The 15,108-nt window shown below is 40.8% G+C and overlaps 1 protein-coding gene across 2 annotated transcripts in view; it reads right to left on the bottom strand.

Annotated features, from left to right (window-relative positions):
* Positions 1-15,108, bottom strand: part of ARHGAP31 (Rho GTPase activating protein 31) — a 122,745-nt gene that overhangs the window by 37,816 nt on the left and 69,821 nt on the right. For both annotated transcript variants that reach the window (XM_038003367.2, XM_038003366.2), the window contains exons 2-3: positions 12,818-12,920; positions 9,965-10,109 (exon numbers count right to left, since the gene is read on the bottom strand). In XM_038003367.2, the coding sequence (XP_037859295.2) occupies positions 9,965-10,109; positions 12,818-12,920 (248 nt within the window). The remainder of the gene's footprint in view (positions 1-9,964; positions 10,110-12,817; positions 12,921-15,108) is intronic.

The following is a 15,108-nucleotide window of genomic DNA, read 5'->3' as shown; positions in this document are numbered from 1 at the left end:
CAAGGCAGTGAGAACCTCGCAACGGGGAGCCAAGGGAGAGAAGCTCTGGGGGAGGGAAGGGCTGCTGGAATGCTCTGTGGACTCTCCCACATTCTGCTGTGCACACAGGGCCGCGGGAGGGGGAGCTTCTCTTCATCTCTCTGCAAAGCCCGAATCATGCTTCACATGTGTTGCACCACTAACCCCACCCTCCTTTAAAAAATGTGTCTGGGGAATAAAGGTGTAGGTCAATTTAACAACCCTCATGGAAAGTTCCTTTAATATTTTAGGAAGCTGTTAGTCATCTTTGTTCTCCAAGAGGCGGGGCAGGCTCATCCCCGGATGCCTGCAGGTCCCATTTGGGATTGACGTTTATTTCATTATTTGCAACCTCTCCCCATCCTACCCCAAACTTCTCCGGAAGCTTTCTAAATTCATGTTTTCCTTCTGGAGGGGCCTGGCCACTGCTACCTTATTTTGAGCTTCTCTATGTTCTCCCATTAGGACCACAGAACCCATAGCTGGCCAATTGGGGGATGGGAGTGGAAATTTTACCTACCCCAATTTTTTGCCTATAAGAGAATTTCACTCAGCATTAGTCAGGCCAAGATGGCTAATGGTTAAATCTTAAAAGATCTAAGATGAATCTGTGACTATTTGTTCTTTTCAAATCAGTATCAATAAGGCCAGCTTCCTGACCTTGGAGGACGCTAGCAGAGGCTGCGCTCTTGTCCTCTGTGGTAGGATCCTCACTCTGGGTTTCTGTTTACTCAAAGCGACCACAGTCCCTGAGCTCAAGTCCTGCTGCCTGGGCAGCCCTGTCACCAGGGTGGCCCAACACAGTCTGAGGCTCTCCCTTCCAATGGCACCCCAGCTGCAACTTTAACTTTTTATTCATTACTTTAAAATTATCAAACCATTTTTATTATTTTAAGGTATTTTAAGCTATTTACTAGACCTTTAAAAAGTAATTTATACATATAATTTAAAAAGTAATTCATGCACATAATTAAAAAAAAAAAAAAAGGAAAGCATCCAAAGGAATGTACAAGGAAAGTTAACCTTCCTTCCAACTACAGACTCCAGAGGAACCACTGTGTGTCCTTCAGGGCAGTCTTTATAGCTACGTCTTTGTTACACCTTTGGAAGCAAGCACTCCTAACTGAGCTGGTCCCTCTGCAAATTCCCCTGCTCCGTCTCCCATCGTTTCCACCTGCCTTGCTCCATACAGGCCACACTGGCCTCCACATGTCCCCTAAGCAAGCCCAGTGTATCCCGGCTGTCCCCAAAGCCTTTGTACCTGCTGCTGCTTCTTGGCACCCTGTTTTCCCAGATACTTGCACAATTTGTTCCTTCACTTCATCCTTGCCTCTGTTCAAATGCCACCTCCTAAAGAGACCTCTGATTATCCTATCTAAAACAGGAGTCCCCATCATTCTCTCCCCTGTGCCCTGCATTATTTTTCTTCACAGTACTTATCAACAGTTCACATTATGGGTCTATGTCTTACATTGTGTATCATCTGTCCCTTCCATTAAAATGTAAGTTTCACAAGCACAAGGATTTTCTCTGCTGTATTCACCATTAAATCTCCACAACTAGAACTGTGCCTGCCAAATATATGTAGTAGATGCCCGCTACACACTGTTGAATGGAAGGATTAAGTGAATGAGTCAGTATTTTGCTTTGCGCTTGAAAATGCTAAATAGCCACATTTGGGCCACACTTCCAGACCGGCATCCTGGGCTCATTCCCCATCGTGATGAACACCAGCATCGCAGAGGCAGCTCCTTTTGACTCTGGGCTCCCGGCAGGATGACCAATGTCCTGGTTTGCCCAAGACAGTTTTCCTGGAACATGAGATTTTTGGTGTTGAAACAGGGAGAGTCCCTGGCAAACCAAGACAATTGGCTACCGTTCCCCTTTGCAGCCATCTTGAGCTCACAACCAGCCTGACTTTACCTGTTGCAAGGTGTTAGTTGTCTGCCCTAAGTGACATTGCCTTTTTTTTTTTTTTTTTTTGAGACGGAGTCTCACTCTGTCACCCAGGCTGGAGTGTAGTGGTGCAATCCTGGCTCACTGCAACCTCCACCTTCCAGGTTCAAGCGATTCTCCTGCCTTAGCGTCACAAGTAGCTGGGATTACAGGCGCACACTACCATGCCCGAATAATTTTTGTATTTTTAGTAGAGATGCGGTTTCACCACGTTGGCCAGGCTGATCTCAAACTCCTGACCTCAAGTGATCTGCCCGCCTCAGACTCCCAAAGTGCTGGGATTACAGGCATAAGCCACCAAGCCTGGCCCTAAGGGACATTTCAAATGAGAGTTGCTAGTCAACAAATCTGTCAGTAAATACTTCCTAAGTAACAGTTACAACATTTTCCAGTAGCTAGGGAGCAGAAAAACACAGCAATGAATAAAATAAACACAATTCCTGTCCTCGGGAAGCTTACAATTTAACCCAGGGAGACTGACGTGTAAACACATTATTTCAGGCAGGGCTTGATGGCACACACCTGTAGCCCTAGTTACTCCAGAGGCTGAAGCAGGAGGGTTGCTGGAGCCCTGGAGTTTGAGGTTGCAGTGAGTTATAATTACACCGCTGCACTCCACACTTTGCAACAGAGCAAGAGTGCATCTCTAAAAATAAATAAATTTCAAAAAATTTAAAAAGATACCATTTTGATATAAATTAAACATACATTCTGACAGGTGAAAAGTTTAATTAAAAAAAGAAAAAAGGCAAATACATAATTGAACACCTCTCTTAATGGCCTTCTCTAAAAATCTCAAGTCAGCAAAGTTTTCCTATTTTGGGTGTAATAGTTTTAGCTGGATCAATCTGAACAAAACTGAATTTTTCCTAAAATAAATGTTGTTGTTATTTTCTGATAAAAATGAAATGTAGTAGGTTGAATAATTGCTCCCGAAGATATCAAATCCTAGTCACTGGAACCTGTAAGTGTTACCTTATTTGGAAAAGAGTCTTTGCAGATGTGGTTAAATTAAGGATGTTGAGTGGGGACATTATCCTTGATTATCTGGTTGTATCCTAAATGCAGTCACAGGTATCTATGTAGGAGCAGGGCAAAGGGAGATTTGACACAGACAGAAGAAGAAAAGGCAATGTGGCCCTGGAGGCAGAGACGGAGTGATGCACCAACAATCCAAGGAATGTCAGCAGCCATCAGAAGCTGGGAAGGGCAAGGAACGGCTTTTCCTCTAGAGCCTCTGGAGAGAGCACGCCCTGCTGAGACCTTAACTTCAGCCCAGTGAGGCCGATTTCAGACTTCTGGCCTCCAGAACTGTGAGGGAATAGGTTTCTGTTGTTTAAGTCATCTAGTCTATGGCAATTAGTTACAGCAGCAACAGGAAACTAATACATGTACTTAAACTTAAAGTAGGAAATCTGCAGAAAATAAAAAATCCCCTTTTATCACATCACCCAGAAATAACTACTACTAACCTACCTACAGGTGAAGCAAAAAACAAAACAAAACAAAACAAAAAACCAAAGCAGTAGTTTGATCAGACCTCCAAGCAGTGAACGTGACACTGGCTTCATCTTCTATTTAGTTACAGTTATTGCTTTCTTCCCTATTTAACTTGATATTATGGTGTGTTTGTCTGTTTTTGTGTCATTATGAAGGAATACTGTATTAGCCCTTTTTCACATTGCCATAAGAACTACCTGAGTCTGGGTAATTTCTGAAGAAAAGAGGTTTAATGGACTCACAGTTCCACAGGCTTCACAGAAAGCATGGCTAGGAGGCCTTGGGAAACATAATCATGGCAGAAGGTGAAGGGGAAGCAAGCAGGCCTTACCGCGGCGGAGCAGGAGTGAGAGAGAGAGGGCTGAGGGGGAACTGCCACACCCTTCTGAACCATCAGATCTTGTGAGAACTCATTCACTATCATGAGAACAGCAGGAGGAAAACCACCCCCATGATCCAATCCCACCAGGTCCCTCCCTCAACATGTGGAGATTACAATTCGAGATGAGGTTTTGGTGGGGACAGAGCCAAACCATATTGAATACCTAAGACTGGGTAATTTACATAGAAAAGAGGTTGAACTGGTTCACGGTTCTGCAGGCTGTATAAACATGGTTCCAGTATCTGCTTCTGGTGAGGGCCTCAGGAAGCCAACAGTCACAGTGGAAGGCCAAGGGAAAACGGGTGATGCCACGTGGTGAGAGAGTGAGCACGAGAGAGCAAAGGGGGAGGTCCCAAACTCTAACCAGATCTCACACGAACTAACTAAGCGAGAACTCATTCATCACCAAGGGGATGAGGCTAAGCTATTCATGCCATTCATGAGGGATCAACCCCCATGATCCAGTCACCTCCCACTAGGATACTGCCTCCAACATTAGGGATTACGCTTCACCAGGAGATTTAGAGGGGACAAGCCTCCAAACCATATCATATGGTCAGTAAACATTCTTCAAAACTGTGACTTTTCATGGCTACACAGTTTGAACAATAATAGATTTATCATTTATTTAAATCATCTCCCATTGTTAGACAGGTACTCTCCAAAAATGTTGATATTACATGTAATATTGCAATGGACATATTGTACATCAATTATTTTTGTGCAGATCTGATTGTCACACTAGAATGGAGTCCTAGAAATAGAGTTACTGGATTAAAGAATATGAGCATTTTAGTATTCTTGATAGTAATTTCATATGACTTTCAGGGATGTCCAACCAATTTACACTTCCAACAGAAAACTATAAAAAAACCAGTCTCAGCCGGGCGTGGTGGCTCACGCCTGTAATCCCAGCACTTTGGGAGGCTGCGGTAGGTGGATCACCTGAGGTCAGGAGTTTGAGACCAGCCTGGTCAACATGGTGAAACCCCGTCTCTTCTAAAAATACAAAAATTAGCTGGACATGGTGGTGGGTGCCTGTAATCCCAGCTACTCAGGAGGCTGAGGCAGGAGAATGGCATGAACCCGGGAGGCAGAGCCTGCAGTGAGCCGAGATCGTGCCACTGCACTCCAGCCTGGGCACAGAGCGAGACTCCATCTCAAAAAAAAAAAGAAAAAGAAAAACTAGTCTTATTATAGGCTTGCTAGTGTGAAATAGTAACATTAAAAATTATTTTTTAATGTGCAACTGTATTATTATAATATATTAATACTTTTTAAATAATTCAATTTCTTTTTTTATAAATTATCTGTCGAGGTCCTTTGTTTACTTGTCTAGTGAGGTATTATGTGTTTTACTTCTTTTTACTGATAGGTTCCTTATAATTAAAGAACATTAATCCCCGTCACCTTTATGTAAATAGTTCCTGTATTTAGTCATTTGCCTTTTAATTTTGTTAATATATTTTTATAAAGAAAAATAGTCTACGCGTAGTTCAGTTTTTAAGGTTTTTTTGTGTGTGTGACTTTTTTCCTTTGCTTTTATAGTTAGGAAGCCCTTCTCCACCCTGAAATCTGCTAAATGGTAAAGACGAAACTTGATTTCCTCCTTTTGCAATAGATAGCCAAATTTCGTAGCACTGTTGATGGCATTGTTCCTTCATTATTTTATTTCATATTAAGTTATTTAATACCTGAGCTTTAATTAAGTGTCGTTAACTCTACTTTTAAGTAGTGTGGGAGTTATGAGACAGAACTAAATCTTTACCTCCACCTACTAGCTGTACCACCCCAGGCAAGAGTCACTCTGAGCCACATTTTAATGATCTGTATAATGGAGACAATAAAACCTACCTCACAGGGTTATTCTGAGAATTAAATGAAATAATATTTATCACGAGTTTATCATATAGTAAGCACTCAATTAATGATGACTATTATCATTATTAATATTATTAGTCTGTTAATATTTTTTCTAATTCATCATTCCATTAAGATATTCTTCTATGGCTATTACTAAAAGTCAAAAATAGGCTGGGCGCGGTGGCTCATGCCTGTAATCCCAGCACTTTGGGAGGTCAAGGCGGGTGGATCACCTGAGGTCAGAAGTTCGAGACCAGCCTGGCCAACATGGCGAAACCCTGTCTCTACTAAAAGTACAAAAATTAGCCGGGCGTGGTGGTGAGTGCCTGTAATCCCAGCTACTCAGGAGGCTGAGGCAGGAGAATAGCTTGAACCCGGGAGGCAGAGGTGGCAGTGAGCTGAGATCACACCACTGCACTCCAGCCTGGGCAATGGGAGAGAGACTCTGTCTCAAAAAAAAAAAAAAAAAAAAAGTCAGAAATAACAGATGCTGGTGAGGTTGCAGAGAAATGAGAACACTTATACACTGTTGGGAGTGTAAAAAAATTTCCATTGTGGAAAGCAGTGTGGCGATTCCTCAAAGAGCTAAAAACAGAACTATTATTCGACCCAGCAGTCCCACTACTGGGTATCTATCCAAAGGAACATAAATTGTTCTACCAAAAGACACATGCACACGTATGTTCACTGCAGTGCTATTCGCAATAGCAAAGACATGGAATCGACCTAAATGCCCAACAATGGCAGATTGGATAAAGAAAATATGGTACATATACACCATGGAATACTATGCAGCCATAAAAAAGAATCAGATCATGTCCTTCGCAGGAACATGGATGAAGCCAGGGGCCATCATCCTTAGCAAACTAATGCAGGAACAGAAAACCAAATACTGCATGTTCTCACTTATAAGTGGGAGCTAAATGATGAGAACACATGGACACAAAGAGAGGAACAACAGATACTGGGGACTACTTGACTGGGAGTAGGCTTAGTACCTGGGTGACAAAATAATCTGTACAGCAAACCCCCGTGACACAAGTTTACCTATATAACAAACCTGAACATGTACCCTGAACCTAAAATAAAAGTTAAAAAAAGGTATTGTTCTACTTTAGCTGTGCAAGTAGGTTTGGTAAACTATAGGGAGAATGTGTGACAATGTAACAGAGCTATTTCCAAACCTCTGAGGGTTTGCTTGTATTATCTGTGATCAAAGAAATCTATTAAATGATACATTCTCCAACATAGTTAATTTCACTAGGTCCTATGTATATAGAGTTAGTTGTCATAACAAAACATCCCTGTTTAGTGTCAAATAAACTGTTTAAATACAATGTCAGATTTCCTTCAAATCTGATGGCAGGTTGACAAGCTGCCTTGGTATTTTTCAGTTGCTGTGAGAAAACAGAATGATTAGCAATATCAGGGAACAGGAGAGGGGAGAGATAAATACGGGTTTCATTCTGAGCCTGTAGACAAGAGCTAAGGAGAAATGGTATTTCTAAAGTTTCCAGACAAAGAATTCCTATCTACCCCCAACTATAATAGAATGAGATAATAGTTAAAAGAAATTAGACTGATTCAGTTCATTAACATAATGATATTCCATTCTGTCATATTCAAAGATGGTAATATCATACTGATAAGAGGATTACGACTCTATTGAAAACAATAAAGTCTTAAACACACAAATTAAGCAACAATAAGGTATTATTTTTAGTTAATTCAGGTCTACAAATAATTTAACCAATTGGAAATACCCAGGGTTGGAAAGTCTGCAGGGAAAAGAGTATTCCTTGTCTTTCTGGAGGCCAGACTGGCAATATGTGACAAAATTTTAAACAAGAACTTTTTACTCAGCAAATCTACTTCAATCATTTTTCTCTAAGGATATGAACAAACAAAATATCGTGTAAAAATACAGGTGAAAAAATGTGTATTATAATGTTTATAAAAGGAACGTCTTGAGAAATGAAAAAGCTAAATGTCCATCAGTGAGAGCCTGGTTTCAGAAATCATGGCACACATGGGAGAATGCTGTAAACACAGTGTCTTCCTGTATTTCTTAACACACAAAGATGATCACACTGTTGAATTAAAAGCATCCCCAAACAGCAATATGTAGTACTGACAAGTGAGTGTGTGTGTGTGTGTGTGTGTGTTTGTGTATGTGTGTGTGTGTGGTGAGATCTGTTAACATTTATTACTACAGATATAGTTAATAGTTCCATCTGTTAATAGCAAATATGCCTGGGGTATGGAATTTCAGGTGACTTGAGATTTATGCTTTCTCCTTTATACGTTTCTGTATTACTTTAACTTTTGCAATAAAATTTTATTTTGATTTTGGAAAACAAAACACAAACCACAGCAAAAACACTATGGAAAGAATAAAGATGGAAGGAAATATCGACAACATGTTAACTGTAGTTGTCTTTGGTCTTTAAGAAGACAGACCAATGGTTCCTTTTTACTTTCCTTCATTTTTCATAGTGTCTATTATTAAATAGGATTACTCTTAAAATGACCAAATACTTACATATGGTGAAAGTGATTATAATCTGACAGACCCATATGAAGCTCACAACACCTTCCTTCTTGGTTCCTAGGAAAGACTCTTCTGTGGTTCCATGGGTAGGGGATACCATTATTTACAACTTAGCCATGCAGAGAAAAGGCTTCTTTACCTTCTGCCTTAGATCTAAAGGAGAGGGGTCCCCTAACCAGTGACAACTATGCCAGCTGGCACATGCTGACTTCTCTAGAGGTCAACATTTATCCCCATTTTTTTATGTGCTTTGGACTATTTTTTTTCTTTTTTTAAAAAAATCTTCATTTCTCCCCCTATTTCTTGATTTTGTTTTCCCTTTTTAAAATTCTTTAAGTATATATAACCAGAAGATTTTTGTTGTTGTTGTTGTTGTTCGCTAAAAACTAATAGTGGGCAAAATTATGAAAGTTAAAGAAACAGGAAAAAACTGTCTGAAATTGAAATGAATAGCTGTTAGTCTTTTAGTCTTTTGAACATCTTTCCTTTTAATCCTTTCTTAATATACAGTTGTGCATTTAGTTTTTCTTCAATTATCATTTGAATATTTCCCTGTACCACTGAAAACTCCTAAACATATTTTTACAGCTCAAGCCCATTTTTAAGAAATACCATTCATTTATTCCTGTATCATTTCAAATTGAAGAACCTTTCATATACTCAAAACAAATTTATTACAGAAGCCATAAGAAAGGTTCCCTCCCACTGTTAATGACTAGATCTGGTCCTTACCCAAAACCGTAACCTCGCCATAATCTCACTTTCAAACATCCCTCTCTAACTACCATACTTCAACACTCCACTGACTTCACTGGGATGATCTCCTTTTATACTGTTACTCATCTACCTTGTGCCCTCACTTCCTTTCGCATCTACACTAAATTCCATGGTCAATTATTTCAGTGTCCCCAGCACACGCTCTCATCTCCCTCATCCCTCTTTGCCAGCTGAACCCCAACCTTGGTTAAACCCAGCCCTCTGCCTACTCTACACCTTCTCTCATGCTGCCAAATGTTCAAGTCATGTTTTTCACGCTATCTCTACAGTCATCCTGTAAGCATTTATTCTTCTTTCTACTGTGCCCTATTTGGTGACCATACAGCTGCTACTTAGGTGTTTTGCTAATGCCCATCCATCCTCTCCACCAGACCAACTCACTGACCTATCCTGCTCTCCCTCTTGGCTGTTTTTCTCATATTCTTTTTGCTTCCCAGCTTTCTGACCCCTCTTGACATTTGTTTGTTCCCTCTCCCTTCTCTACCCACCCACCTCTTTCCCCAGCCCACAAAAGAAACACAGAGGGAATCGTCTGATAAAAAAGCTAGCAAAGGGTGTAGCATGAGAAGTCTCAGGTTCCTGTCCTGCCTCTGCTGTGTGACCTTGGGCCAGCCACTTTACTTCTGGGGTTCTCAGTTTCCTCCCTATACAATAAGGCACATTCAGTTGAATAAACATGGAGATAATTCAACCCAGCTCTTAAAACAAACAACATGATTCTGAAAATTCAAGAAAGAAAAATTTAGCAAACAGTTCCACTAGCCTATTTTCCTTACCATATCATCCTACTTCCCTCACCATGCTAAGATAATGTCAACCATCTGGTGAGTGTTATTATTGTTATTTTAGTGCTGAAACTCTTCTTGGCCCATCCATGCATCCCACCCAGTAACCATAATGGAAATCCAAACACTCACCGTGAATTTCTCATAGAGCTCATAAGTCAGGAGGGGGTTGGGCAGCTCCCTAAAGTAGAGCTTGCAGAGCGAGCCCACACAGTGGATGTCCTGGAGGTACACTTCCCTTGTCAGATCTGGACATTGATCTGAGCCAAACTCTTGCCTGAAACAACACAGACGGAGACATAACAATCCCAGGGAGTGTGTGTTCCATGTCAGCAGCTGCTTGGCTGCTTAGGGGTAAAAAGACCCTAAACTGCTGATCTGACTATATTTTTGACCTTAGTTCAAAAAGATCTTCTACTCCAGGCCCGAGGAAGTCACAGGAAGACTTCCATTTCAGGTTTGGATCTTCCTTGCAAAATCTGCTGTGATGAGAAAGACATAATGCTTATTTACAAATGGATTTCCCATGGCATCATGTTTGCAGTCTTGGTTATGAACATTGGGGAAATAGCAACACAATTTGCCAAAAAGTCCTATTGAGATTTCAGTTTTTCCAAAATATTGTTCAAAATGAATTTCCCTTTCTTACAGGAGAGACCGAAACTAGGGTAGGTCAGGTTGTTGTCACTCATCTCCATATATCCATGTCAACAAACTTGTTTTACCTGGAGACTCAAACCCAAAGTTTGAGAACTTTAATCAACTTTTTTTTTTTTTTTTTTTTGAGATGGAGTCTCGCTCTGTCACCCAGGCTGGAGTGTACTGGCGCAATCTTGGCTCACTGCAGCCTTCGCCTCCCGGGTTCAAGCGATTCTCCTGCCTCAGACTCTGAGTAGCTGGGACTACAGGCGCCCGCCACCACACCTGGGTAATCTTTTGCATTTTTAGTAGAGATGGGGTTTCACCATGTTAGCCAGGATGGTCTCGATCTCCTGACCTCATTATCCGACCGCCTCGGCCTCCCAAAGTGCTGGGATTACAGGTGTGAGCCACCATGCCCAGCCTAATCGACTATCTTTTTGGTGCTCAATAGAACCTTCTAGACTGCCTGATGGTGACTCCTACAGGACAGATGTCTTGGAACATCATCCAATTCCAGGCCTGAAAAACATTTAGAAAACATTTCCTAAAAAGGTCACATGAATATACTGCCTCAAATAATATATATATTAATACTTATAAATTAAAATCTGTTTTAAAAATGACAAATTTGAGCTTCAATATAGAAGAGAAGTTAAGCTTTTTGAGACTATTCACTTAGTCATTTAATGTGACAAAGTCAACAGTACTCTCAGAACCAGCATTTTTGAAACAGCTCACTGCCCATTCTCCTATTCTCTGGGCCTACTCCCTTAATGAAGGGTAGGGAAATCCCTGATGCTTTCAGAACCTGAAAGAAACTGAGTGGGGCTTTGAAAAGAGATCTATGAAATGCTTTTTTTTTTTTTAGATGGAGTTTCACTGTTGTTGTTAAGGCTGGCACAATCTCGGCTCTCTGCAAACTCCACCTCCCAGGTTCAAGCGATACTGACTCAGCCTCCTGAGTAGCTGGGATTACAGGCGCTCGCCACCACAGTCGGCTAATTTTTGTATTTTTAGAAGAGATGGGGTTTCACCATGTTGGCCAGGCTAGTCTCGAACTCCTGACCTCAAGTGATCCACCCACCTTGGCCTCCCAAAGTGCTGGGATTATAGGCGTGAGCCACTGCGCCCAGCCCATGCTATGTTTTAAAACAGAACTATGCCATGCCATGTTCTCTTGGCATAGCTCTTTTAAAAAGAGAATGTTTTTAAGAGAGCAGAACGAGAGCAATCTAGAGCTTATGCATTTATTTAGCCAAAGATTTCTCTTGTCAAGGATAAGGTCAGTGCTGAAATAAAAAATAATTCATTACTACCCAAGTATCCTTCCAGGATGCAACCTACTGTGCAGTATATTTCAAACCATTAAGAAGTATTTGCCATTGAATGGAGTACTAGTAAATTAGTGAAATTATGTAAATACACAGATTCATTAAAATCTATGGCTTATTATATTAACCTTGTAACAATAATTTTTTTGTTTTAAAAGTCTACATTTATAACTAAAGAACATATAATAAATATAGGTAATAATAAAATGTTATAATTAAAATAACATTAAATTATGTTCCTTTTGGTGTTAAGGAACAATATGCAAAATATGTAGATCTATTGTTTAAGTCATATACAATCATATATATATATACTCTATCTTCTATATACTCTCTGTATAAATATAAAACACACACATATCTGTGTTTTGTATAAAATGTTTTGCCCTCTTTATTTAATGTGATATAAATTTCGTCCAAATATTTAGGATAAATACATAAAATTGGAAATAGTTCACCCATCAGTAATTTTTAAAATTTATTTTTATTTTTTTTTCACTCATCAGTAATTCTTAAAATCCTAGCATCAGTTAGAGACACGCACAATCATACAGGCTTCTGATTTCTCAACCAGACAAAACGTCAAATTTGAGGGTGCGCCAGCAGAAAAACTGACATGGATCTCAGGGTTCTGAACACTAAGTAACAGGAACCTAGTCTAGCTGAGCTTTGGGCTGGCCAGCAAATGATAATAAATCACGTTTTCCTTAACTTGTAATTTAAATCATTTGAGTTAAATCAAACTCACCTAAGAAGAATATATCTAGTGCAAGACAAAGAAACAGACTGAAAGCCTTAGGAGCTTCTGTTGGAAAGAATTATATCAGGCTGGAGGGTTTCCTGATTAGATTAAGAAGAGTCAGGCATCTGAAAACCACTGCATCTGATCTTCAGTGCTGCCACACTTCCCTCAGTTCCTTTGGGTTTTTAATACTCTGGACATCAGCGGACAGAGGCATGGACACAGGAAGAATCATGGGAGAATTCTTTTAGGGCTATTCTTTTGGCTTACCTTAGCCGTTGTATGTTTGAGGTGACGCCTGAAAGCCGATAGATTCCATCCACAATGCCGTGAGTCTCTATAAATTCTGCACAGCTCTTCAAAACATATGGAACTATGTAAAGGAAAAGAAGAAAACAATTAAGTATTAGATGTAAATCTGCCTGTCTTTTAAAGATATCCTTTTAAAAATCCAGGTATCTTCAAAGAGATATAAGTATGGAACTCATATGACTTACAAGTGGAAACGATTACTTGTAAGTGGTAGGTGATGTTCCTTTTGTATTAAAAAAAAAATCATAGGGTGTTGCTAAAGAATTGTTTTTTTGTTTTGCTTTTTTTTTTTTTTTTTTTTTTTTGAGACTTGCTCTGTTGCCCAGGCTGGAGGCAGTGGTGCGATCTTGTCTCACTGCAACCTCCACCTCCTGGGTTCAAGCAATTCTCCTGCCTTAGGCTTTCAAGCAGCTGGGACTACAGGCACCCGCTACCAGGCCAAACTAATTTTTGTATTTTTAGTAGAGAACTGGGTTTCGCCATGTTGACCAGGCTGGTCTCCAACACTTGACTTCAGGTGATCTACCCACCTTGGCCTCCCAAAGAGCTGGTATTATAGGTGTGAGGCACTACGCCTGGCCAATAATTGTTTTTTTAAAATAATTTTTAAAAATATTCAAAAACTTAGATTTTGAGACCATTGGTAAGCTTGGACATCCCACAACTCGGTCTCTTCATTGCACTGGTTTTCCAAGTATGGTCTTCTGACCAGCAGCATCAGCATCTCCTGAGAAGCTGGAAATGCAAATCTTCAGGCCCCACTCCTGACCTATTAACTCAGAGATTTTGGGGTGGGGCCCAGCAATCTGTGCCTTTTAACAAACGCTCTGGGTGACTCTGATGCATGCAAAAATTAGAGAGCCACTGCTTTATTCTAAACATGAGGACATCAAGGCACAGGCAAATTTACTTAAGTCACTCATGATTACTTGTTGCTTAAAAAAAAAAATTAATACATTGGAAAATGCTTACAATTCCATTCTTTTAGAAGAAAAAAATCTTCGACAAACTGAATATACATTGTAAATTCAGTTTGTATTTTAAAAATTCGAAGGAAAAAAGACTGGAAGAAAATCTGCCAGAATATCGAAGGTGATTTAAAGGTTAAAGTGGTTTTTTGTTTGTTTGTTTGTTTCTTAAGGTGAGAACTGCCCCTCCCACCTCCACCCCACCCCCCCCCCGCCCGCCGTGGATAGAAACCAGTCATTGATTTAATGGACAACATAAAAGGGACTGACAGGGCCTCCTGAGTTCCTGCCTCTCCAGAGGTTCAGTGCCCTGGTAGAAGGGTCTGGCTGTGCTGTTCTCTCCTGGCGGCTGACTTTGAGAGAACCAGCCAGCTCGGTGACCCAGAGGGGCAGATACAGGCCTTCTGGATGGTACAGAGAGAGCAGCAGATCACTTGCCACTTTGGTCCCTGGACAGATGCACTTGAGTTCCCCCATGTGAGAGTGCTGTGAATGGAGGTTTGGGATAGAACAACCCCACCCACCAAACAACCCACTGAAGGCGCTGAGATCTTCATTGGCTTCTCGAGGCTACCACAGTGATGTGGGACCTCCATGAATTAACGCTTGGGCTACTACTGTGCTCACACTTCCAACACATACTCAATCCATTAATGCTGTAGATCAGACCAATGCCAATTCATTAATGCTTACTACATACACTCATGCCTACACACAATTCGAAGCTGGATTGGATCTTTATGCGGTTAGACACAAGGCATTCAGACTCAACATTCTACCTGAATTCCCTATTATGATGTGCTCTAAGCATTCCTTTCCCTTGTGACCTTCAAGTAACTGTAATTTTAAGTGCTCAATAAAGTTCACCATACTTATTCTGCTGCCTCTCAAAGGTTGTGCATTCTCAAAGGCTGGAGTGTTCCCTTCCAGCACACATCCATGGTTTGCCCCTCAGGGAATGGACTTGGAATTGGAAATATTGAGGCCAGAGACCATAGAGGTGGAACCGCCAGAGACCATAGAGGTGGAACGACTTCCTAGGAGTGAGCACAGCATGGGAGTGTGCTGTGGCGGGGGGTGCTGTGGGAGTGGGCGGGGTTCCAGAGCCTCTGCCTGTCTTCAGCCAGAAGAGCTATGATTTGATCTGTTTTATAAAATAGCGTTCTTCGTGAGATTTTGTTTCCCATGCTCATGCAAATAGATAGATAAATAGAAACAGTTCCAATGATACTTAAAGTCTCTCTCTCTCTCTCTCTTTCTTTCTCTCTCTCTCTCTCTCTC

This window comes from Chlorocebus sabaeus, chromosome 22, assembly GCF_047675955.1.
Source record: "Chlorocebus sabaeus isolate Y175 chromosome 22, mChlSab1.0.hap1, whole genome shotgun sequence".
Lineage (NCBI taxonomy): Eukaryota > Metazoa > Chordata > Mammalia > Primates > Cercopithecidae > Chlorocebus > Chlorocebus sabaeus.
Note: the sequence above shows the minus strand (reverse complement) of the source record. Positions and strands in the feature narration are given on the sequence as shown.